Source organism: Microcebus murinus, chromosome X, assembly GCF_040939455.1.
Source record: "Microcebus murinus isolate Inina chromosome X, M.murinus_Inina_mat1.0, whole genome shotgun sequence".
NCBI lineage: Eukaryota > Metazoa > Chordata > Mammalia > Primates > Cheirogaleidae > Microcebus > Microcebus murinus.
This window is the reverse complement of record NC_134136.1, coordinates 6,018,045-6,043,301: the sequence shown is the minus strand read 5'-3', so window position 1 is coordinate 6,043,301 and position 25,257 is coordinate 6,018,045. Positions and strand designations below refer to the sequence as shown.

The following is a 25,257-nucleotide window of genomic DNA, read 5'->3' as shown; positions in this document are numbered from 1 at the left end:
CGCCTCAGTGAAATTACTGAGTGGCATTTATTGGGCCAGTCCATGCAGGGCGGCGGGGAGGGCCCGCGCCCCGGGCCCGGCCCCGACAGCTTCGGAAGCCCAGGCGCCGGCCAGGGCTCCGGGCAAGGGGTGCCCGTGGCCTGGCCCCGCCGGCCCCAGCCCGGGAGCCGCGGCTTGTCCCCAGGGTTGCGGGACCGGCGGGGCCGCTAGGACTCGGTTCCCCAGCCGGCCCTTCGCTTTCACACGATCCGCGGTGACTGCACCAGCTCGAGCGCCTTTAAAGGGCCACACACGCCAGCCACAGCGATAAAAATGCTCCCGGCGGCACAGCTGCGGGAGGGGACCGCTGAGCTGCCGGGAAGGCTCGCTCGGCGCGGCTGCCCTCTCGCCGCGTGCCCGCGAGGGCTGTCCTCCGCGAGGAGGAGGAGGAGGGCGGAGGAAGGCACAGCACCCGCTCGGGCCCTCCGTGAGTATCCAGTTCAGATTTTGTCACCAACTCGCCCACGAGCCAGGACATGTGCTAATAATGCCCTAAGCCGGTTATAAAGACGTGGAAATTGGGGGGAGAAAAAAAAGGGGGGAAAGGGTCTGTCCTTCCTGGGATTCCTAGCCGAGGCCAGCCTGCTGCCGTTGGCGTGTGCGTCAGGGCTCTCCGGGCGGCAGCGGGGGCTTGAGAGCCGGGTCCCCCGCGCCGGGAGGGGAGCGCGGTGGCCGCCACCGTCACCGCCCCGGAGTCCGGCGCCGAAGCTGCGGGCGGGCGGCGGGCGGCGGGCGGGCTCGGGCTCGGGCCGGGCTGCGCGGCGCGGCGGCGGCGGTGCGGGTTTTCCCAGGCGCCCGGGGTCGGGTGGCCACCGGCGCGGCCGCGGGCACTGAGCGCGCCCGGCTCGCGGCGGCGGCGGCGTGCGTGCCAGGGGCAGGGGGCTCCGGCGCTCCGCCCGCCCGCGGCTCGCCGGGCTCCGCGCTCCCCTCTCTCCAGGGCAGGCGGCTTCGCCGAGGTAAGCCGGGCCGCCGGGCAGGGCGCTGGGCTGCGCGGCGGGCCGAAGACTGCGCGGAGCGGGCGCGGGCAGCGGCCGGGCGGGCCGGGGGCTCCGGGGGCTTGTTTGCTGGTGAAAGCTGCTCTTCTGGGGCGAGGGGCCGCCGCCGCCCGCCCGCCTGCGCGCCCGCTGCGCCCGCTGCTCCCGGGGCCACGGCGGCACCTTTTCTCCGCGCGCCCGCGCTTTCTCCTGCTCGGCTCGCGGCGACTTTGCTCGGCGCCCGGCCCGCGTCTGCACGCGCCGGCCCGCTGCTGCACAAAGCCCACGTCTCCTTCGGGGCATGCAGGCAAGAGGGGCTCTCGGGCCGAGTCCGGCGCGATCGCCGGATGGAAGTTAGCAAATTCGGGCAACTTGCCGCTACTACCCAGGCGACCTCCCCTCCCCTCCCCCCACACGCCCACACACGCCCCCCGCGCACACACCCCTCTCCCTATAAATGCGGGCAGCCGAGCAGCGCGCTGAGTCTCTGCCTCGCGGAGCGCCGGACTGGGAGTCAGACAGACCTGGCTGCGAATCTCGGCTCCGCCACTTTCTAGCGCTGTGACCTTGGGCAAGTTACCGCACCTCTCCGGGCCTCTCTCACTCTTCCCGTCGCGGGGTGGTGGCACCGGGCGCGGGCGGCTTGGCTGGCGGGGTGGGCTCAGCCCGCGGCCGCGTCGGGTGCTCCGCGGGCGCTCAGTAAGTGTTGGCGAGGCGCGGGAGTGGCCGCCGCCGGCCCCGGAGTGCGTCCCCGTGCGCGGAAACACCCCGGGCCCCCAAACTCGCCACCGAGGCCGAGACCCCGCGCCCCTTCCCGCCTGTCCGTCCTTGTCTCTGCGATCAGTTCCTGATCCGGCGATTGCGGGAAGGGACGCTCGGGGCCCTGGTGGCCTGGGTGCTCGCGCCACCGTGCAGGGATGCTCCGGCCGACCCCGGCTCTGGAGGCTCCGTCTGGGATGCGGCGAGGAGGGCGGCCGAGCTGTCCGCAAACAACGGGCCTTTAGTTTTCAGGTGGCGAAACTGACTGGTCTGGGTAGAGCGCGTCCAAGCCAAGCCGCAGTGCTCTTTGGATGTTTAGATTTCTCCTTCTGAGTGACAAAATAGCAATCGAGATGGAGCCATCCGGTTGGTGCCATTTTAACTTTTGGTCCCCCAACAGGTTAAAAGATGAGCTCCCACCCCCACCTCTCTCCCTTATCTTTTCCCTCTCCCCTTCCCACCCTCATCTAGGCGGGAGGCGGCTGCCCGCCCAAGGGCGACTGTGAAGCTAAGGGCGGGCAGCGGGACCGGGAACTGGTGGCCGGGGACCCGCGAGGCACCAGCCGGCGAGGAGGCACTTGTTGCTCTGGGTTTCCCAGCCGCCTCTGGCAGCCGGTTCGCAGTGGTCAGCCCGCGGCTGCGACAGCGGGCTGGGACGTCTCCGCGCTGCCGACTTTTGCCTTCCAGTGGACTAGCGGGTGTAAGGGGGGACAGAAAACTGGGGGAAGCAAGGCCAGGGGTAGCAATCGAAATGTGATCGCCTCTTTAGGCGGATTCAGCAACACTTACTGAGCGCCTACGGAGCACAGACCCGGGCGGCGGGGGGTCAGGGCGGGTGGTCAGGCGGTGAGGGGAGGCGACAGATATGAATGGAGACAGGGTCCCTCCTTGCCTGAAGCGGGGGACACATGGTAAAATGGCCTTCCCCACAAACGGATATCGGAACACAGATACTTTTTTCTCGATCTTTCCTTTTTTTTCCCCTCCTCTTCCTTTTTTCTCTTTCTGTTTTCTTGTTGTTATTGTTGTTGCTGTTGTTTTCTTTTGTGCATTCGTGTACCGCGAGGCACAAAGGAGAGGGAAGGCTGGGTGAGAACGGGAAAAGATGGGCAGGGCTCCCCAGACATTTTGCTCAGGACAGGAAAATTGCCTGATACTGATGGTACTGGGGCTCTTGAAGACGATATGCATTAGACTCCTTGTCTGGTGATCACTTGCTTCGAATATTCTAGGGTTGTCTTAGAAGGACCTAGCAACTGATTTTTTCCCCCGTCACAGATTTTCCCCCCCTCCCTTCTTTCTCTATTTTTCTTGCCTCCCCCCCTCCAAGTGGTGCAAAGATGGTACAGAGAGGTAGTAAGTGGCCACTTTCTAGAAGTGTCTGAGCAGATTCTTAATGACCACTCAGGTGGGGGTGGCGTGGAAAATTCTAGTCTCCTTGGAAAGATTAGAGATTCTTTTTAAGGTCCTCAAGATTCTTTGGACTGGGGGGTATTTATAAGTATGCAATTCTATATCTCTAATTGATTATTAAGGCTACAATATATGCAGCTTTTTAAAAAAAATGACGAGTTTTCAATAGTTTCTTTTCTGGTTTTGGGATATTCTTTTGCCCTCATTTCCTTATCCTTTGGCACTTGAGCTGGGGAATGGTTTCTTTGAAAGCCATTTGAGTCATTCCAGGTATGATGATTTGGCCAGTGATCAGGCGAGGCATGCGGGCATAGCAGTGCTGAATCCTGCCCCAGAACCACTGCTACCCAAGTAGAAAGAGATCAAATCTCTTTGCCTCAGTTTCCCTCTGGGAAGAATACTTCCCCCTGTTACTAAAGATGGGTGTGGCTGCGCTCAGAGCTCTGGGGAAAGCTAGGATAGGGGCTTTTGCTGGAGGGGGCTTGACACATGCGGGAAAGCTGGACATTCCTAGCTGCTCTGTCCAGCTTTGGCTGCCTCAGCCCCTAGACTACCCTGACCAGCCTGACTTCTCCCAGGCATGCCCGAGGCAGGGCTTAGAGCCCCAGGACATTTGCTCGTTCTTTCCCTGTGATGCAGCCTCCAGCTTTCTAGGTCTTCCTTGCCCGGACTTCTTCCCACATTCTTTCAGGCCCAGTGGAGGCCCCAGCTCTCCAGCCCAGATGCTAGTAGCCCATTGAGAGACAGTGCAACTGACTCGGGGACATTCCAGGAGCAGCATCACCACCCCACCTCCACACACACCTGACTTGGGATTCAAATCTCTTGCATGAGCAAACAGTCATGGGTGTCCCCTCTTGGCAATGCGGGTAGCTGGCTGCCTTGGGCTGTACCTTTCCTGCCTCAGGCAAAGAAGTTCCAGCTTGATCTCCCTCTGCTCAGAAGGTCTCTGGTCTTGTGTTTAGCCCTGTCACCATCCTTGCCTTGGAGCCAGGTGAGGTTGCCCTGCTTTGGGCTTTGCTAGTGCTTGCTTTGACCTTAACCATGTCTTGTCCCTCACATACAGGACATCAGCGCCAGCTGGCAGCATCATCTCCCGCCAATTTATCCAGCTTCTGCCAAGGTTCTGAAATGCCAACAATGTCAAGGCCTGCACTCGATGTCAAGGGTGGCACCTCACCTGCGAAGGAGGTAATTTTTGCCACTTTACAGATGGAGACACTGAGGCAGGGAAAGACACTTTCCTGGGGTAGTGTCTTTGAGCAGAGAGGAGACAGCAGGGCTATCTCTGGGGGCAAATGACAATAGCTTCTGCCTCCATGTGGTCAAATGAAACCCACTAGGGGTGTGGAAAGATGGTGGGGAAGGGAGCGGAGAAGTCAAACTGGAACAAGACCACTCTGTTGAAGAGATTCAGGTGAGGCTGAGAAGAGAGGGACAAACAGATGCCCTTTTTAGAATGGTGACTTGGAGGGTGGGGGGAGGGGAGGAGGAAAGCAGGGAACCCACTTAGGATGGCAGATGCCCCAACACTAGAACTCTGGGGTCTAGGAGCCTAATTTTCCAGGGGGTCCTCTTGCTACTTTCTCACCCCTAGCCCCAAATGAAGTGCATGTGGGATGGATTTTTTTTTTTTTTTTTGCTTTCTGCCTTCTGGGTTTGATAAATGGTAAGGGACAAGCCAGGAGCAGAGGTACTATGGTGTGCCTTTTTTTTTTTTTGTCTTCTAGGATGCCAACCAAGAGATGAGCTCCCTGGCGTACTCTAACCTGGGGGTGAAAGATCGCAAAGCAGTGGCCGTTCTGCACTACCCCGCAGTGGCCTCCGTGGCCTCGAATGGAACCAAGGCCAGTGGGGCTCCCACTAGTCCCTTGGGATCTCCAGCTGCGATAGGCTCTCCTACCTCCAGCACTCCCACTAAAACCCCACCCTTCAACCTGCACCCTGCCCCTCACCTGTTGGCCAGCATGCAGCTGCAGAAACTTAATAGCCAGTATCATGGGATGGCCGCCGCGGCTGCCGCCGCCGCCGCCACTCCGGGCCAACCTGGGGAGGCAGGGCCCCTTCCAAACTGGGGCTTCGGGGCTCAGGCAGGAGGGGCGGGGTCACTCTCTCCTCCTACCGGTGCCCAGAGTCCTACCATCATCGATTCGGACCCGGTGGATGAGGAGGTGCTGATGTCGCTGGTGGTGGAGCTGGGACTGGACCGAGCCGATGAGCTTCCGGAGCTGTGGCTGGGGCAGAATGAGTTTGACTTCACTGCGGACTTTCCATCTGGCTGCTGATGCCAGTGTCCGCAAAGATGGAGGAATAAAGCCACCAATTCTGTTGTAAATAAAAATAAAAGTTACTTACAAAGAGACGGGCCAACTAGAGGTGTTCTTCACTGAGATCTAAAGGTGTGCAGTGTGGTCTGATGATGTCCTTTTGGCCATTCTGAGGCCTGGGCGGGGTTGCAGGTAGCTAGGGCTAAATGGGGGTGGGGGGAGGAGGGAGAATGGGTGGAGCGGGCTCTTCACAGAATTCCGCCTGCCACCAGCACTCCTGTTATCTTGGGAGTCAACTACCTAGCCTTATTGCCCTAAGACCCCAGGAACCCTGTTCTACCCAGGGTTGAATATAGTGGTTGGTTGGAGGCGTTCTTGGAAGAGAAACTGAGGCAGATCCTTCTGCCGCCTTGTCACTTGTACATCCAAATCTAAAGACACATCCCTGGCTACATGGTACACACTTCACCAACTCCTAAAGGCCACCCCACCCACTCTAGCCCCAAGTTTTGCCTATGTGGAATAGGACCTAAGGGTCTTAGGATGTGGGAACTCCGATTTCTCTGGAAAATTGCAAAAGCCATCATTAAAGTGGGATTCTAGATGCCTTCTTCAAACCCCTCACACGGCTACTCAGCCCTCTTAAGTCCAGGGCACTCAGAAGCTCTGAGTGTCCCTTAACTCCTACCTCCCTGGTCCCTCCTGTTTCTTTAAGCTGGCCTCTCCAGTTTAGAGAAACAGATCAGGACTGGGCTGGACAAGTTCAGCGTTTGGAGATATATCCCATTGATTCGCTGCTCAGCAGGCAGTGGCAATGCACTGGATCTTGGCCTTGTAGGGCCCTAATAAAGCCCTGTCCTCAACGTTGTCACAGCCCAATGGCCTGGAGACTTCTCTGTCCACATTTCAGACCCTTCAAGACTTTCTTCCTTGAACAGTGAAAACGACTAATCAGGGCCACTCAGGACCAGCGTCAAGCCTGCACTTTCAAAAGAGGCCATCTAGGCCGGGCGCGGTGGCTCACGCCTGTAATCCTAGCACTCTGGGAGGCCGAGGCGGGCGGATTGCTTGAGGTCGGGAGTTCGAAACCAGCCTGAGCGAGACCCCGTCTCTACTAAAAATAGAAAGAAATTAATTGACCAACTAAAAGTATATATACAAAAAATTAGCCGGGCATGGTGGCGCATGCCTGTAGTCCCAGCTACTCGGGAGGCTGAGGCAGGAGGATCGCTTGAGCCCAGGAGTTTGAGGTTGCTGTGAGCTAGGCTGACCCATGGCACTCACTCTAGCCTGGGCAACAAAGCGAGACTGTCTCAAAAAAAAAAAAAAAAAAGAGGCCATCTAGCAAAGGTGCTTTATTGGATTTGGCACTCTCTAAATATCTGCTCTTGGCAGATCGCTTTGCTAGACACTGGGAGCGTGGATCAGACCATATTTGCACCTTTCAGGGGGTTCCCCATCTCGGGAGAAATAGGCACAAACAAATCACAACAAAAACGTACTTCCTAGAACGCAGGTGCTATTCCATCCCAGAAAAGGAAACAGCTCCATCTGCCTGGGAAGTCTGGGGAAAGCTTCCTGGTGTTGAACTGGTTCCTTTGTTTGTTTTTATACCTCCCAGCTAATAAATACATGATACGATCTCCTTGTAAAAAGTAGAAACTTTATTAGATAAGGCTAAAGTACCCTTTGACCAACTCTCTCCCTCAATCCTGATTGTCTCTGGACCAATACAGAAGTAGCAACGATCTATCTGCCTGTGCTGCATCCTTGCTGGCTTTGCTGTGTTTTTTTGTTTGTTTGTTTGTTTGTTTTTCTTGAGACAGTCTTGCTTTGTTGCCCAGGCTAGAGTGAGTGCCGTGGCGTCAGCCTAGCTCACAGCAACCTCAAACTCCTGGGCTCAAGCGATCCTCCTGCCTCAGCCTCCCGAGTAGCTGGGACTACAGGCACGCGCCACCATGCCCGGCCAATTTTTTCTCTATATATTAGTTGGCCAATTAATTTCTTTCTATTTATAGTAGAGACGGGGTCTCACTCTTGCTCAGGCTGGTCTCGAACTCCTGACCTCGATCAATCCACCCACCTCGGCCTCCCAGAGTGCTAGGATTACAGGCGTGAGCCACCGCGCCCGGCCTTCGCTGTGCTTTTACATAAAGACTTACCTACCTATAGAAAGAATTGGGTTTTAAAATAAGACTCGAGTCAACCAAGGGAAGAATGAGTGAGGGCAACAGCTGTTACACAGGTGCAGGTTCATGAAAAGGGGCCACAGTGGCGAAAATCCAGGAGGTGAGCGTGCAGGCAGGTGGAGGGCGTGGGAGGGAAGAGGCTGGAGAAGGTGCGAGAGGCAGAGCGCACAGCCTTCTGGGAGCACGCCTCCGTCCTCAGAGCCCCAGTCCTGCGGCTCAGGGAAAATCTCTGGAGGTCGTAGGAAAGCAAGTAATCAACCAGCTTTGATTTTCATGATGATTCCACTAAAAGTGGATAGTTAGATTCATCTAAGGCTGGAAACAGGGAGACATGGGGTTGTAGGGGACTGGGGAGGCTGGGGAAGGAAAATGGAAAAGGAAGAAAGGAAGCCTGGGAGAAGGTGGGGAGAGGAGGGCGGGCTCGAGGGCCTGGAGTCTGTGAGGAGAAAAATGGAGGAACAGGACTGGGGGAGGCAGGAAGGGAAGGGCTAAGGAGGGAGGCACGGGTGAGTCTCAGAATCCACACAGCTTGAAGTGACACAAGGACAGCGTGTGGACACAGGGGTGGGGTGTGAAGCAGAGCGGCAGGATGTGGAAGGAGCTGAACCCTAAAATGCTGGAGGGTCCCAGGGTCCCTCCGCTGCTGGGGCCTTCAAAAAACATGATTGTGGCCAAACTAAAGAAGGCAGCAGGCTGGATTCAGTGCCTGATCCCCAGCTTGCCTCCCCTGATCTCTGTGAGCTCTGGAGCCCCCAGGGTGACAGTCGCTTTTGGGGTAGAGAGAGGCTCAAGCCAGGAAGCAGTGCCTTCGTGAGGGGAAGGGGCTGTCTTGGAATTGTGGAGGTGACAGGTATGCAGTCAGGAGGCAGGTGGTGGCAGAGAATGGTATGGGCACCTACTGTGTATTAATCAGGGCTCTCCAGAGAAACAGAACCCATAGAACATATACATATATAATATATTATATAGAGAGGGGGGGGAGACTTGGCTCACAAGATTATGGAGGACAAGAAGTCCCACGGTTTGCCAAGCTGGAGAACCAGGAAAGCCAGTGTCCAAAGGCCTGAGAAGGTTTAGAGCACTGATAGTGTAAGTCTTTTTTTTTCTTTCTTTCTTTCTTTTTTTTTTTTTTTGAGACAGAGTCTCACTGTGTTGCCCAGGCTAGAGTGAGTGCCATGGCCTCAGCCTAGCTCACAGCAACCTCAAACTCCTGGGCTCAGCGATCCTCCTGCCTCAGCCTCCCGAGTAGCTGGGACTACAGGCATGCGCCACCATGCCCGGCTAATTTTTTCTATATATATTAGTTGGCCAATTAATTTCTTTCTATTTGTAGCAGACACGGGGTCTCACTCTTTCTCAGGCTGGTTTCGAACTCCTGACCTGGAGCCATCCTCCCGCCTCGGCCTCCCAGAATGCTAGGATTACAGGCGCGAGCCACCATAGAGGTGCTTCTGAATGAGGAGGGAGAGCAAGAACTATGGCAAGCCTGCCTCTGGGTGCTGGTGGCCAGAAGTGTGGCCAGCTGAACAGTCTCCTCTTCAGAGAGCTTGGAGGCAGATGGGGCACAGGACACCCTGCGGGGAGGGCCAAGGCCCTGCTGCGGGGAGAAGAAGACAGGAAACTCCACAGAGCACAGTGGGGGCAAGGCAGGCAAGTCACCGTCCTGCCCCACCATTTCATGTTCAGACCCCTAATAGCACAACCAGACACGCACATTCGTTGGATTCCCAGAAGATTCCTGAAGCCAACTCCAAGTCTTTGGCCTGGGCTAGGCGCTGGGGCCTAGGAGGCCTGATGCACACAGGTAAGAACACTACCTACCCTCAAGGAGCTTGCAGCCGGGAACAGATGGAGACGTTGACCAAGAGTGCCTCCTAGAGCCCAGGAGCTGTGCTGCACCCTAGGGACAAATTAGAGAGACACTGCCCCTGCTCTGAAGCAACTTGCAGTTCAGTTAGTGGAGGCATCCATAGGCTTGAAAGATGAATTGGAGGCTTCCAGGCAGGGGGGCAACTGGAGCACAACAGAAACATCAAATCAAGGCACGGCTGAACTAGAATTAAACATTGGAAAGCCCATGGCTTTCTCACGGAAGGGTGGAAAGTCCAGCAGCCTGACTTCCTCCAAGGGCAGAGGATTGAGAGAAGGTAGGTTGGAATCAGATCCTGCAGTGATTTTTACTCTACCCCATAGATGACGGACAGCCTCTCATCCACAAACATGGACTGAGCTCCTGCTATGTGCCAGGCACAATGCTAAGCACTGAGAATATGTGGTGAGCACATGGTCCTTACTCTCATGAAAGTTCAGGTTTAGCAAAGAAGTAGACAATAGTCCACTCTGGGAGGCCGAGGCAGGCGGATTGCTGGAGGTCAGGAGTTCGAAACCAGCCTGAGCGAGACCCCGTCTCTACCAAAAGTAGAAAGAAATTAATTGACCAACTAAAAAAAATTTTATATATATATATATGCAAAATGAATGAGCCGGCGGGAGGTGGGGAAAGGGCATTTATTGAAACCTTAAAATTTGTACCCCCATAATATGCCGAAATAAAAAATAAAAAAATTTTAAAAAAGGTTAAAAAAAAAAAAGAGCCAGGCATAGTGGTGCATGCTTGTAGTCCCAGCTACTCGGGAGGCTGAGGCAGGAGGATCACTTGAGCCCAGGAGTTTGAGGTTGCTGTGAGCTAGGCTGATGCCACGGCACTCACTCTAGCCTGGGAAACAAAGTGAGACTCTGTCTCAAAAAAAAAAAATGGTAGACAATAATAGTAGTTAAATAATCTACTTAATAAAGATAGTCAAATAATCATGCAGACAATTAAAATTACAAATGATGAGAAGTGATAGGAAGAAAAGGTGCTATGAGAGAGTGTAATGGGGGAGTTAATTTCAACTGCAGTCTGAGAGAGGACCTCTGATGGTTTTATTTTTTAAATTTTATTTATTTAGTTTTATAGATACAGTCTTGCTCTGTCACCCAGGCCAGAGTGCACTAGCTCAATCATAGCTCTCTGCAGCCTCCGATTCCTGGGCCCAAGCAATCCTCCCACCTCGTCTCCCAAAGTGCTGGGATTACAGTCATGAGCCACCGTGCCCAGCCTGAAGGTTTTCAATAAAGGAGTCTGTGGTCAGAGCTTGCCTGAGGAAAATTAATCAGGCAATAGTGTGCATGACAAATTGGAATTATGGTGATTCTAGAAAACTGTTATAGCAGTCCAGGCAAGAATAACGAAGATGGGAAATTAGTTTATGATAAAACGGTGACATTTCAATGGAGAGTTGTTGTTTAATAGGTATAGAGTTTCAGTTTTGCAAGATGAAAAGGTTCTAGAAATCTGTTGCACAAGAATGTTATATACTTAACACTGCTGAACTGTACACATAAAAATGGTTAAGATGGTAAATTTTATGTTGTGTTTTTAGCACAATATAAAATTTAAAAAATAAGAAATAACATTTCAAAGCAGTGAGGAAATGATGGACTATGCAATAAATGCTTTGGGACAACTAGATACACTACCTCACACTTATACCAAAATGAATTCCAGATGGACCAAAGATTTTTTTTTCTTTTTCTTTTTTTTTTTTGCACTATGATGTTAATAGGGGGTGTAGATGGACCAAAGATTTAAAAACAAAAAATGTATCATAAAAGTACTAGAAGAAAAAATGGACAATTTCAAAAGAAAATCTTGAAATGGGGAGGCCTTTTAAAGAATTACACAAAACTCAGAAGCTATGGAAGAGATTGATGTACTTAACTGCATAAAAAAATTACATGGCAAAAAGTACCATAAACAAAGATAAAGTCACAAGATAAACATTAAACTAGGGAAAATAACTGCAACTCATAGCAAATATGAAAACAGCTCTTACATCAATCTCAAATTAATACATCAAAGACCACCAGACCGATATGAAAATAGGCAAATAATAGACAGTTCACAGAAAATGAAATACAGAAGAAGAAATTAAAATGATTTAAAAACTTATGTTTTTTGTTGTTTTTTTTTTTGAGACAGAGTCTCACTTTGTTGCCCAGGCTAGAGTGAGTGCCGTGGCGTCAGCCTAGCTCACAGCAACCTCAATCTCCTGGGCTCAAGCAATCCTCCTGCCTTCCTCCTGAGTAGCTGGGGCTACAGGCATGCGCCACCATGCCCGCCTAATTTTTTCTATATATATTAGTTGTCCAATTAATTTCTTTCTATTTATAGTAGAGACGGGTTCTTGCTCTTGCTCAGGCTGGATTCGAATTCCTGAACTTGAGCAATCCACCCACCTCGGCCTCCCAGAGAGGTAGGATTACATGTGTGAGCCACCGCGCCTAGCCTAAAAATTTATCATAAGATGCTCAACCTCACTCATACTATAATAAAAGAAATGCAATTTCAAACTATGCTGGGGGCTTCTGGTTCTGGAACAAGATGATGCATACTAACTTTTCCCTGCTCCTCTCTTTCAAATGCAGCTATAAACCCTAGAAAATTATTCAACAAGCAAGGCTAAAAGGACTCTGAAAGCAGGAAAGAAGGCGGCAGACTGGCTAGAACTTCAACACTTGAGGCACGATAATGTAGGGAGTTTTTATCTCCCATACACCCCTAGACCAGGTGCCAAAGAGGCATGTAACCTGAAAACAACAGTCACACACACACACAGAGAGAGAGAGAGAGAGAGAGAGAGAGAGAGAGAGAGAGAGAGAGAGAGAGAGAGAGAGATCTACTCTCTCTGGCCAAAAGACTGGGAAAAGAGAAGCCCAACAGAAGCTAAGTTCTGCTTCATAACCAGAGCCCCACAGGGTGGTCCAATCTGCTTGCAGCAGCAAAGCCCTGGGCTGTCTCAGTCCCCACTCCAGAACTGGGGCACCAGCAAGCAAGCCAATTTTTCTGCAGCAGTAGCAGCAGCGATGCAGTGCGCCTCCCTGCCCTCCATCCAATGGCATAAGAATACCCACTAGGCATCAGCAACCCCCTACCCCAGAGGATCACCCAGCAAAAACAGGCAGCTCAGGGAAGGAAGAGGCTTCTGTCCCCTAGACAGAACCAGCAAAGATTGAGCAGAAGCCCCAGGAACAACAGAAAAATAAAGCAGACCAAAATAACATTGCATGGGCTCAGAAAACTAAACTGTCATTGGAACTACAGCCCACAAAAGTAGACCAGAACCTACACGCTGAACCTAAACAGGATGACTGCCTGCTAAAATGGAAGATTTAAATGGGATCAAGAGTCTCCCAACATAACCAAAATGTTCAGGATGCTAATCTAAAATCACTCAACATAACAAGAACCAGGAAAGCCACAATTTGAATGAGAAAAGACAATCAACTGACATCAACACCAACATGAATCAGATGTTGGAATTATTTCACAAGGATTTTAAAGCTCCTCAACAATCAATTACAAATTCACTTGAAATATATGAAAAACTGAAAATCTCAGCAAAGAAATAGAGACTATAACAAAGAACTAAATGGAAATTATGGAGTAAAAAAATAACTGAATTTTAAAAACTCACTGTATGGACTCAATAATAGAGTGGAGATGACAGAGGACAGATTCAGTGAACTTGAAGACAGATGAACAGAATTTACTCAATCTGAACTCACTTGAACACCAGTAGACTGTGATAAATTATGTATGCATATGAAAATACCTATAACAACCACTAGGAAAATTATACAAAGCAATATATTCAGAATCATATATAAATTCAAATGAAACCCTAAAATATATTCAGGTAACTCACAAGAAGTCAAGCAAACATGAATAGAGGAGTGAGAAACAGAGAAAGCAAACAAAAATCAAATAATAAATATGGGACTTAAGCCCTGACATGTCAATAATTACCTTCAATGTAAATAGACTAAATATAGCAATTAAAAGAAAGAGATAAGCAGAATGGATTTAAAAGCATGACTCAGGCCAGGCATGTGGCTCAGGCCTGTAATACTAGCACTCTGGGAGGCCCAGGCAGGAGGATCACTAGAGGTCAGGAGTTTGAAACCAGCCTGAGCAAGAGCGAGACCTCGTCTCTACTATAAATAGAAATTAATTGGCTAACTGAAAATATATAGAAAAAATTAGCTGGGCATGGTGGCGCATGCCTGCAGTCTCAGCTACTCGGGAGGCTGAGGCAAGAGGATGGCTTGAGCCCAGGAGTTTGAGGTTGCTGTGAGCTAAGCTGACACAGGGCACTCTAGCTGGGGCAACAGCGTGAGACTCTATCTAAGAAAGAAAGAAAGAAAGAGAGAGAGAGAGAGAGAGAGAGAGAAAGAAAGAAAGAAAGAAAGAAAGAAAGAAAGAAAGAAAGAAAGAAAGAAAGAAAGAAAGAAAGAAAGAAAGAAAGAAAGAAAGAAAGAAAGAAAGAAAGAAAGAAAGAAAACACACTTCAGGCCGGTAGCACTCTGGGAGGCCAAGGCAGGAGGATCGCTCGAGGTCAGAGTTCGAAACCAGCCTGAGCCAGACCCCGTCTCTACCAAAAATAGAAACAAATTAATTGACCAACTAAAAATATATATACAAAAAAAAAAAATTAGCCAGGCATGGTGGCACATGCCTGTAGTCCCAACCACTCGGGAGGCTGAGGCAGTAGGATTGCTTGAGCCCAGGAGTTTGAGGTTGCTCTGAGCTAGGCTGACGCTATGGCACTCACTCTAGCCTGGGCAACAAAGTGAGACTCTGTCTCAAAAAAAAAAAAAAAAAAGAAAAGAAAACACACTTCAAACATAGCAACATATGTAGGTTTAAAGTACAAGGATGGAAAAAAGATATATCATGCAAACATTAATTTTTAAAAAGCAAGAGTGACTATATTAATATCAGTTAAAGTAGACTTCAGAGCAAAGAAAATTACTAGAGGTAAAATGAGACATTATGTAATGTTAAAAGGATAAATCTACTAAAAAGACATAGTAGTCCTAAATATGTATGCATTAAACAACAGAGCTTCAAAATACATGAAACAAAAACTGAGAGAGCTGAACAGCAAAATACATAGATCCACAATTAGAGTTGGAGAGTTCAACACCCTCTCTCAGCAATTGATAGAACAACTAAACAAATTCAGCAAGGATATAGAAGAACTCAACAATGCCATCAACCAAGAGGATCTAATTGACATTCATAGAACATTTCACCCAGCACCAGAAGACTACACATTCTTCTCAAATGTCCATTGAACATTGACCAAGATAGATCATATCCTGGGTCATAAAACAAACTTTAATACATTTAAAAGAAGTGAAATTATGCAGAGTGTGTTCTCTGGCTATAATGGAATCAATCCAGAAATAAATAACATAAGATAACAGGAAAAATCTCCAAAGACTTGGAAACTGAACAACATACTTCTAAATAATCCATAAGTCAAAAAGAAAGTCTCAAAGGAAATTTCTTACAAATTTATTGAACTGAATGAAAATGAAAATACTGTATATCAAAATTTGTGGGATGCAGCTAAAGCAGAGAGGGAAATTTATAGCTCTAAATGCTTACATTTGAAAAGAGGAAAGGTCTCAAATCAATAATCTAAATTCCTACCTCAAGAACTAAGAAAAGAAGAGCAAAATAAACTTAAACTAAGCAGAAAGAAGGGAATAGTAAAGATAGGAGCAGAAATCAATGAAACTGAAAGCAGGAAAACAGTAAGGAAAATCAATGTAACAAAAAGCTGATTCTTCAGAGAAATAATCAATAAAATTGACAAACTTCTAGCAAGACTGACAGAAATAAAAGGCGAGAAAATACAAATTACCAATATCAGATATGAAACAGAGGCTATCACTACAGATCCTACAGCCATTAAAGAAATTATAAGGGAACACTATAAACAGTCTTATGCTCATTCATACATTCAACAACTTAGAAGAAATGGATCAATTCCTTAAAACCCACAAACTACTAAAACTCTATCAAGATGAAATAGGTGATCTGAATAATCCAATAACCATTAAAGAAATTAGATTTGTATAATTAAATAACTCCCAGAAATCTCTAGGCCCAGATTTTTTTCACTGGAGAGTTTTACGAAATATTAAAAGAAGGAGTAACACTAATTTTACACAAAGTAAGGGTAGGGAACACTTTTCAAGTATTACCCTGATACCAAAAGCAAACAAAGACAGCACACAAAAGGAAGCCAATATCTCTCCTGAACTTAGATGCAAAAATTCTAAACAAAAATTTAGCAAATCTAATCCAGCAATATATAAAATACACCATAACCAAATGGGATTTATTTCAGGTATGCAGTGTTGGCTGAATATTCAAAACTCAATCAAATATAATGCTTTTTATGCATTAACTGATATGATCATGTGGTTTTTCTTTAGCCTGTTGATATGGTATATTATATTATTGATTATATTATCCTCTCAGTACACTAGGAATAGAGGGGAATTTCCTCAACCTCATAAAGAGCATCCCCCCCTCAAAAAAAAAAAAAGAAAGAAAAAAACCCAACGGTTAGCATCATGCTTAATGGAGAAAGACGAAATCCTTTCCTTCTAAGAATGGGAACAAGACAAGAACATACACTCAACATAGTACTGAAAGTCCTAGTCCCTGCAGTAAGGCAGGAAAAAGAAATAAAAGGCATGCAGATCAGAAAGAAGGAAAGAAAACTTTCTCTATTTGCAGATGGACATGATAGCCTATTTAGAAAATCCCCAGGAATCTACAAAAACACTCCTAGAACTAATAAGTGAGTTTAGCAAGGTCAAAAGTTATACGATCAACATGCAAAAAGCAATCACATTTCTATATACCTGTACTAGCAATGAGCACACAGAAGCTGAACTGAAAGATAGGGCATCATTTATCATCACCAAAAATATATGTATACTTATGTATAAAACCTGGTCAGGATCTGTTTGCTGAAAATTATAAAATACTAATGAAAGAAATCAAAGAACACCTAAATTGATCTACAGGTTTAATGCAATTTCTATCAGAATCTCAGCAAGGTTCTTTGTCAGCATAGACAAGCTTATTCTAAAATTTATATGGAAAGGCAAAGAAACTAGAGTGGCCAAGATAATTTTGTTAAAGAAGAATAAAGTGGGAGGAATCACTCTAGTTGATGTTAAGGCTTACTGTATAGCTACAAGAAGTGTGATATGGTGAAAGGAGAGACACACAGATCAATGGAACAGAGTAGAGAACACAGAAATTTGCAATTTAAAAAGAGGAGGGCCAGCCATATCAAAGAATTGTGCTGGAGAAATTGCACCTCCATAGGCAAACAAACAATCTCAACCTAAAGCTCACATCACATACGAAAATTAAAATGGTCACTGATTTAGTTGTAAACATAAACTATACAACTTTAAAAAAACATACAAGAAAATCCTCAAAACCTAGGGATAGGTAAAGAATCCTTAGACTTGACACCAAAAATACAATTCATGAAAGGGAAAATTAATAAATTAGATCTTGCCAAAATTAAAAACTTGTTCTGGAAAAGCCCATGTGAAGAGGATGAAAAGACAAGCTGTAGACTGGAAATATTTGCAAACCACATATTCAGCAAAGGGCTAGAATCTAGCATATGTAAAGAGTTCTCTGAACTCAACAGTAAAAATCCAAACAATCCAATTAGAAAATGGGCAAAAGACATGCATCGACATTTCATTGAAGAGGATGTACAGATGGCAAATAAGTACCTGAAAAAGAGTTCAACATCACTTAGCTATTAGGGAAATGTAAATTAAAACCACAATGAGATATCATTGCACATTTATCAAAATGGCTAAGATAAAAAATGGTGACATGAATGGATAAAGAAACTGCGGTACATATACAGAATGGAATATTATAATATATATATAGCCACAAAAAGAATGAAATCCTGTCATTTGCAACAACATGGATGAAACTGAAGAACATTATGTTAAGTTAAATAAGCCAAGCACACAAAGGCAAATCTCACGTATTCTCACATATGTCAGAGTTAAATATTAAAACAATTGATCTCCTGGAGACAGAGAGTAGAATGATGGTTACAAGAGGATGGGCAGGGCAGCAGGGAGGAGGAGATAAAATGGGGATGGTTAATGGGTACAAAAATATAGTTAGTTAGAAAGAATGAATAATATTTGGTAGCACAACAAAGTGACTATAATCAACAATAAGGGTATGATTGAAAATAACTAAAAGAGTGGAATTGGAATATTCCTAACACAAAGAAATGAGTGCCTGAGGCAATGGATGCCCCAATTACCCTGATTTGATTAATTCACATTGTATGCTTGTATCAAAACATCACGTGGACCCAATAAAGATATACAACGAAAAACAAACAAACAAATAAATAATAGTGACAAGCCAGATGCTGTCAAGGATGCAGAGAAAATGGACCACTCATACATTACTGGTCGAAATGTAAAATGGCACATCTACTGTGGAATAGACTATGACAGTTGTTGATAAAACTAAACATGCACTTACCATACAACCCAGAGATTACACTCTCGGGCATTGACCTCAGAGAAATGAAAACTTATGACCACACAAAAACCTGTACACAAATGTTCCTGGCATCTTTATTCCTAAGAGCCCCAAACTGGAAACCACCCAGATACGCTTCCGTGAGTTACACAAACGGTGGCACATCCACACCATGGAATACTATTGAGCAATGAAAAAGAATCAAAAGCTTGGATGAACATGAAGGAAATTATACTGAATGAAAAACAACCAATGTCTAGAGGAGATGTATTTTATGATTCCATTTATATACCATTTGTGAAATAGCATAATTATAGCAGTGGAAAACAAATCACGGGAAGTTAAACTTGAGAGTACAGACAAGATTGCAACTAGATTGGCTTCTACACACAGCTCCACCATGCACGAGTGTGAGTTTGGGTGAGTTGCTTAATCTCTCTGAGCCTTGATTTCCTCATGTGCAAAATGGTTTTCAAATTCATTTATTCGGTCAGTCAGTCAAAAAACATTTAGTTCCAGGTACTGAAGGTAGTAATGAATAAGACAGACAAAATCTTTGCTCTCACAGAGCTACCATTAAGAAAAGCCGTAAACAGGCCAGGCGCAGTGGCTCATGCCTGTAATCCTAGCACTCTGGGAGGCCGAGGCGGGAGGATTGCTCGAGGTCAAGAGTTCGAAACCAGTCTGAGCTAGAGCGAGACCCCGTCTCTACCATAAATAGAAAGAAATTAATTGGCCAACTAAAATATATAGAAAAAATTAGCCAGGCATGGTGGCACATGCCTGTTGTCCCAGCTACTGGGGAGGCTGAGGCAGGAGGATCGCTTGAGCCCAGGAGTTTGAGGTTGCTGTGAGCTAGGCTGACGCCATGGCACTCACTCTAGCCTGGGCAACAAAGTGAGACTCTGTCTCAAAAAAAAAAGAAAAAGAAAAAAGAAAAGCCATAAACAAACACACAAATTAATATATATCAGCAGAGATTGTACCATGAAGCAAAGCAAAGCAAGGGGAGGTGAAACAGAGAAAGCAAAGAGAGTGTGTAGTACAGTACTAGAATGTAGTAAGTGTTCCAAAGTATTAGTGTTGTTGTTATTCACTATCACCAAATAAATGCTATTTTTCAAGGTTTAAGTGTTGGTGAGGGTGAAGGAAATTAGTACTCTAATACAGCGCCGGTGGGAGTGCAATTATATACCCTCTTTGGAGGCAGTTTGGTAGGTCTTTTAAAATTGAAAACGCCCATACCCTATGACCCAGCAGAATGAGTTCTGGAGCCTATCTGGAATCAAATCCTGGCCTTGCTATTGACTAGCTGTGTGACCTTTGACAAGTTGCTTAACCTCTCTATGCCTTGGTTTCCTCATCTGTAGCCAAGGGTAAAAAGATGGGGTTGTTGTGAAGATTAAATGAATCTACATATGTAAAGCATTTAGAATAGCACTCTGCATATAAGTATTATACATGTGTTTGTTGCATAAATTCCACTTCTCAGTATTTAGCTAGAGAAACATTTGTACATGTGCAACAAAAGCAGGTCCAGGGATGCTCAGCATTGTTTATAGCAGCAGAAAAACAATGAAAACAACCTAAATATTCATCAATATGGAGATGATAAAATGAAGTAAGGTATAGTGGTACTATTGAATACAGTGCTATGAAACACCTAGCCAGTGAAGTAGATTGCTATGTTTTGATCTGGAAAGATCTCTGAGAGAGGTTGTTATGTAGGAAAAAAATAGTTTCAGAATAATACATCTAGGATGATCCTATCTAAACAAAACAAAATGTACAATATGATATATATGGGGACACATATATCCATGCATAGCAAAAGATCTAGAAGAATTCACCTCAAGTGGATGTTGTTACTTGCTAAGAAGTGTGGGGGGAAAGCATGATTGAGTTTCAAAGTGATAAAAAAATGATTTTATATTTCACAACAACATATTCATCTGTGACTTATGTGAGTAAAAGGAACTTTTTAAATATCATAAAGAAGTAGCCTGAAGTGGCCAGAGGGAGCTGTCTTTTCAACAAATTACTCTGGAACAATTTGTTATCCATAAGCAAAAAAATGAACCTCTACACGTACCTTGCATTATATACAAAAGTTAACACAAAGTTGGATCATAGACCTAAATGCAAAATCTAAAACTATTAAATTTCTAGAAGAAATTATTGGAGAAGATTTGTGTGACCTTAGATTAGACAAAGATCTCTTAGATGCCATACTAGAAACACACTCCATACAAAAAAAATTGATAAATTGGACTTCATCATAATTAAGTGCTTCTGCTCTTTAAATAATGAAAAGATAGGCTGGGCATGGTGGCTCGTGCCTGTAATCCTAGCACTCTGGGAGGCCGAGGCGGGAGGATTGCTCGAGGTCAGGAGTTCGAAACCAGCCTGAGCAAGAGCGAGACCCCGTCTCTACTATAAACAGAAAGAAAATGGCCAACTAATATATATAGAAAAAATTAGCCGGGCATGGTGGCGCATGCCTGTAGTCCCAGCTACTCGGGAGGCTGAGGCAGGAGGATCGCTTGAGCCCAGGAGTTTGAGGTTGCTGTGAGCTAGGCTGACGCCACGGCACTCACTCTAGCCTGGGCAACAAAGCGAGACTCTGTCTCAAAAAAATAAATAAATAAATAATATAATAAAAATGGAATATACTAAGTGTTGGTGATAATGTGGAGAAATTTGGAAACTTGTGCATGGCTGGGAAAGTGATGCAGCCACTGGGGAAAACAGTTTAGTATTTAAAAGTTAAGCATACAGGCCAGGGCGGTGGCTCATGCCTGTCATCCTGGCACTCTGGGAGGCCAAGGCGGGAGGATTGCTCTATGACAGGAGTTTGAGACCAGCCTGACCCCGTCTCTACTAAAAATAGAAAGATGCCGAGCGTGGTGGCTCGCGCCTGTAATCCTAGCTCTCTGGGAGGCCTAGGTGGGCGGATTGCTCGAGGTCAGGAGTTCGAAACCAGCCTGAGCAAGAGCGAGACCCCGTCTCTACTATAAATAGAAAGAAATTAATTGGCCAACTAATATATATATATATATAAAAAATTAGCCGGGCATGGTGGTGCATGCCTGTAGTCCCAGCTACTTGGGAGGCTGAGGCAGGAGGATCGCTTGAGCCAGGAGATTGAGGTTGCTGTGAGCTAGGCTGACGCCACGGCACTCACTCTAGCCTAGGCAACAAAGCGAGATTCTGTCTCAAAAAAAAAAAAAAAAATAGAAAGAAATTAATTGGCCAACTAAAAATAGATAGAGAAAATTAGCCGGGCATGGTGGCGCAAGCCTGTAGTCCCAGCTACCCAGGAGGCTGAGGGAGGAGGATCGCTTGAGCCCAGGAGTTTGAGGTTGCTGTGAGCTAGGCTGACACCACGGCACTCTAGCCGGGCAACAGAGTGAGACTCTGTCTCAAAAAAAAAAAAAAAAAAAAAAAAAAAAAGTTAAGCATAGAATTACCATATGATCCCACAATTCTACTTCTAGGTATACATTCAAAAGAATTGAAAGCAGGGACTAAAACAGATACTTGTACACCAATGTTCATAGCAGCGTATTCACAGTAGCCAAAAGATGGAAACAATCCAATTGTCCATCAATAGATGAATGGATACACAAAATGTGATATGTACATACAATGGAATAGTATTCAAACATAAAAAATGAAATGCTGATACATGCTAGAATGTAGATGAACCTTGAAGACATTGTGTTAAGTGAAATAAGCAAGATATGAAAGGACAAATATTTATGATTCCACCTACATGAGATACTTAGAATGAAAAGATTCAGAGACAGAAAGTACAACAGATGTTACCAGGGGCCATAGGCAGGGGAAAATGGGGAGTTATTGTTTATTTTATTTTATTTTTTGTTTTTGAGACAGAATCTCACTCTGTTGCCCAGGCTAGAGTGAGTGCCATGGCATCAGCCTAGCTCACAGCAACCTCAAACTCCTGGGCTCAAGCAATCCTCCTGCCTCAGCCTCCCAAGTAGCTGGGACTACAGGCATGCGCCACCATGCCCGGCTAATTTTTTCTATATATATATATATTAGTTGGCCAATTAATTTCTTTCTATTTTGAGTAGAGATGGGGTCTTGCTCTTGCTCAGGCTGGTCTCAAACTCCTGACCTTGAGCGATCCTCCCGAGTTGGCCTCCCAGAGTGCTAGGATTACAGGCATGAGCCACTGAGCCTGGCCGGGAGTTATTGTTTAAAGGGTACAGACTTTCTGTTTGGGAAGATGAAAAAATTTTGGAAATGAATAGTGGTGATGGTTCCACAACATTGTGAGTGTACTTAATGCATTGTACACTTAACAATATCAAAATGGTAAATTTTATGTTATGTGTATTTTACCACAACAAAAAAATTTTTTTAAAGTGTGACCTTAATATGTGTTGGCAAGGGTGTAGAGCAATTGGAATTGTCATACACTGCTGATGGGAACGTAAAATGATACAAATCACTTTGGAAAACTGGCAAGTTTTTAAAAAGTTAAACATACACCTACCATATGACCTAGCCGTTCCACTCTTAGGTATTTTCCCAAGAGAAATGAAAGCATTTATCCATAAAAGTACTTGTATGTGAATATTCATAGCAGCTTTATTTGTAACTGCCCCAAACTGGAAACAACCCAAATGTCTATCACAAGTGAATGGATAAACTGATCAAGGTTCATCCATGCAATGGAATACAATTCAGCAATAAAAAGAACAAACTTGGACTACAAACAAGCTAGGACTACAGCCAGGCATGTGGCTCACGTGTGTAATCCTAGCACTCTGGGAGGCTGAGGCTGGCTGATTGCTCGAGGTCAGGAGTTCGAAACCAGCCTGAGCAAGAGCAAGACCCCGTCTCTACTAAAAATAGAGAGAAATTAATTGGCCAACTAAAAATATATAGAAAAAATGAGCCGGGCATGGTGGCGCATGCCTGTAGTCCCAGCTACTCGGGAGGCTTAGGCAGGAGGATTGCTTGAGCCCAGCAGTTTGAGGTTGCTGTGAGCTAGGCTGACGCCGGCACTCACTCTAGCCTGGGCAACAAAGAGAGACTCTGTCTCAAAAAAAAAAAAAAGAAGAAGAAGAGGAAGAAGAGGAAGAAGAGGAAGAGAAAGAGGAAGAAGAAGAAGAAGAAGAAGGGAGTAGCCAGAAGTAACCAGGAGGCAATTGGAGCATTCATTCATTGACTGAGCCATTCCTATGTTCTATGCAGTTGATACACCATCTCTGATCCTTATGACAAACCAAGGGGTAAGTATTGTGATCTCTATATTCCAGATAAGGGACCTGTGGTTCAGAGAGGTGAAACAACTCACTCAAGGTGAAACAGAGCCAGATTCAAACTCCGCTCTTTCCACTCTGCCTCGCTGTCCCCCAGCAATGTAAGATATGAAAGAGTAGGCTGTGTTGGTTAGTTGATTGCTGACAGTAAGTTGATCAGAGAATTTGAGGCAGGAAGGGCTATTTTTCTTTTCTTTTCTTTTTTTTTTTTTTCTTTTCTTTTCTTTCTTTTTTTTTTTTTTTTTTTTTTTTTTGAGACAGGGTCTCACTTTGTTGCCCAGGCTGGAGTACAGTGGCATGATCATAGCTCACTGTAACCTCGAACTCTTGGGCTCAAGTGATCCTCCCACATCAGCCTCCCAAGTAGCTAGGACTACAGGCACACACCACTATCCTGGCTAATTTTTTTATTCTTTGTAGTTACAGGGTCTTGATATGTTGCCCAGGCTGGTCTTGAACTCCTGGCCTCAAGCCATCCTCCTTCCCTGGGCTCCCAAAGTGCTGAGATTACAAGAGTGAGCCACTGTGCCAGGCCTGAAGGGCTATTCATTAAGATGAGGAGTTGGGGGCTTGGACTGCTTCCCCCATGGCACAACTTACTTCCATAAACCTCTCATACAGGTCCCCCTTGATAATCTGGAACAGGATGTTGGGGACTTATGTCTCAGTTCTTTCCTCACTGTAGACTCATCTCCCATGCCCACACTTACAGAAATAGAACCAGGTACTATATGAGTTCATTTATTATATGCTAAAGCAGTTCTTACAAAACTAACAGAGGAAAGATCATCCAATATATTGTAGTAAGAAAATTAGTTAGCTAACATTTGGGGGGAAATAGAATTTTTTTCTATTTATCTATTGATTTTATTTATCCTTATCAACCTTAAGTTAATAAAGAATTAAATATATGTTATTAAATAGCGTTGAGTATCTAGTTGATCTTTGAAAAGATAGTACCTTTCCAAGCTTTGAAGTGACAAGAAGAAATTACAAGAGAAAAAGATCAACAGATTTGGCTATATACAATCTTGAAAATTTGTACACTGAAAAATATAACCAAAAGGAAAGTAACCAATTGGTAAGAATATCTGTTTCAAATAAGGCAAAGGATTAATGTCTATATTTTATAAAGTACTCATGCAAATCTAACCGAAAAACATGTCCCTCGAAGATAACTGGTCAGAGATATGTCACACGAGAGAAAATGGAATGAGTAAATAAGCATATGGCAAAATGTTCAACCTCACTAGTGGTTTTCTTTAGTGCAAATTAAAACAATTACATTAGCAAAAGTTAAAAATAAGCAATTACCAGGCTGGCACAAGCATAGTAAAATTGCAAGGATCCTCTGAGAAAGGTTTTTGGCACTACACATACGCTACTATAAAAGCATTCAGACTCTAACATAGTGCTCCCTTTCTAAGGGTTTCTGCCAACTGCTCCCACGAACTAATCACAGATGCACCAATTCTCCCACATCTGAGTCTCTAGCCCAGATCATGCACCTGAGCTCAGAACTGTGTTTATAAGAAACAAACAGTACCTCCATAAATATCCTAAGCACATCATTTGTGTTCAGGGAGATTTGTGCGTTTATCTCCTGGCTGATGTCCCTGCACCCTCAGCCCCATGTCTCAGACTGACCTTCTCATCTTCTCCCCAAGCATGCTCCTCTGCCTCCTCCTTGTTCCAGTGAATGCACCACTGAGTCACCAAGCCAGAAACCCAGGAGTCATCCTAATTACCTCCTTGTCCCTCATCCCTGCACATTCATCATTTCCCAGTCAGATCCTGCCAATACTCCATCTGCAGTGTCTTTTGAATCTGCCCCCTCCTTCTCAGCCCCACAGTCACAGATCTGGGTTC

At 45.8% G+C, this 25,257-nt stretch overlaps 1 protein-coding gene across 2 annotated transcripts; it reads left to right on the top strand.

Annotated features, from left to right (window-relative positions):
• The first annotated feature begins 279 nt into the window (after positions 1-279).
• Positions 280-5,547, top strand: CITED1 (Cbp/p300 interacting transactivator with Glu/Asp rich carboxy-terminal domain 1). Of its 2 annotated transcripts, none has more exons than XM_012784348.2 (3): positions 280-466; positions 4,252-4,376; positions 4,916-5,547. In XM_012784348.2, the coding sequence occupies exons 1-3, from the start codon at positions 313-315 to the stop codon at positions 5,468-5,470; spliced, it is 834 nt and encodes a 277-aa protein (XP_012639802.2). In that variant the 5' UTR covers positions 280-312; the 3' UTR covers positions 5,471-5,547. The 2 variants fall into 2 exon arrangements, with proteins under 2 accessions (XP_012639802.2, XP_012639803.2); XM_012784349.3 differs by lacking the exon at positions 280-466 and adding an exon at positions 2,018-2,138.
• Positions 5,548-25,257: the final 19,710 nt, after the last annotated feature.

Excerpts from the sequence above, each read along its gene's own strand:
- CITED1 (XM_012784348.2), top strand. The coding sequence starts at position 313 with ATGCTCCCGGCGGCACAGCTGCGGGAGGGGACCGCTGAGCTGCCGGGA. Across the intron at positions 467-4,251 it reads AGCACCCGCTCGGGCCCTCC|GACATCAGCGCCAGCTGGCA; the intron begins GTGAGTATCCAG and ends CCTCACATACAG. Across the intron at positions 4,377-4,915 it reads GCACCTCACCTGCGAAGGAG|GATGCCAACCAAGAGATGAG; the intron begins GTAATTTTTGCC and ends TTTGTCTTCTAG.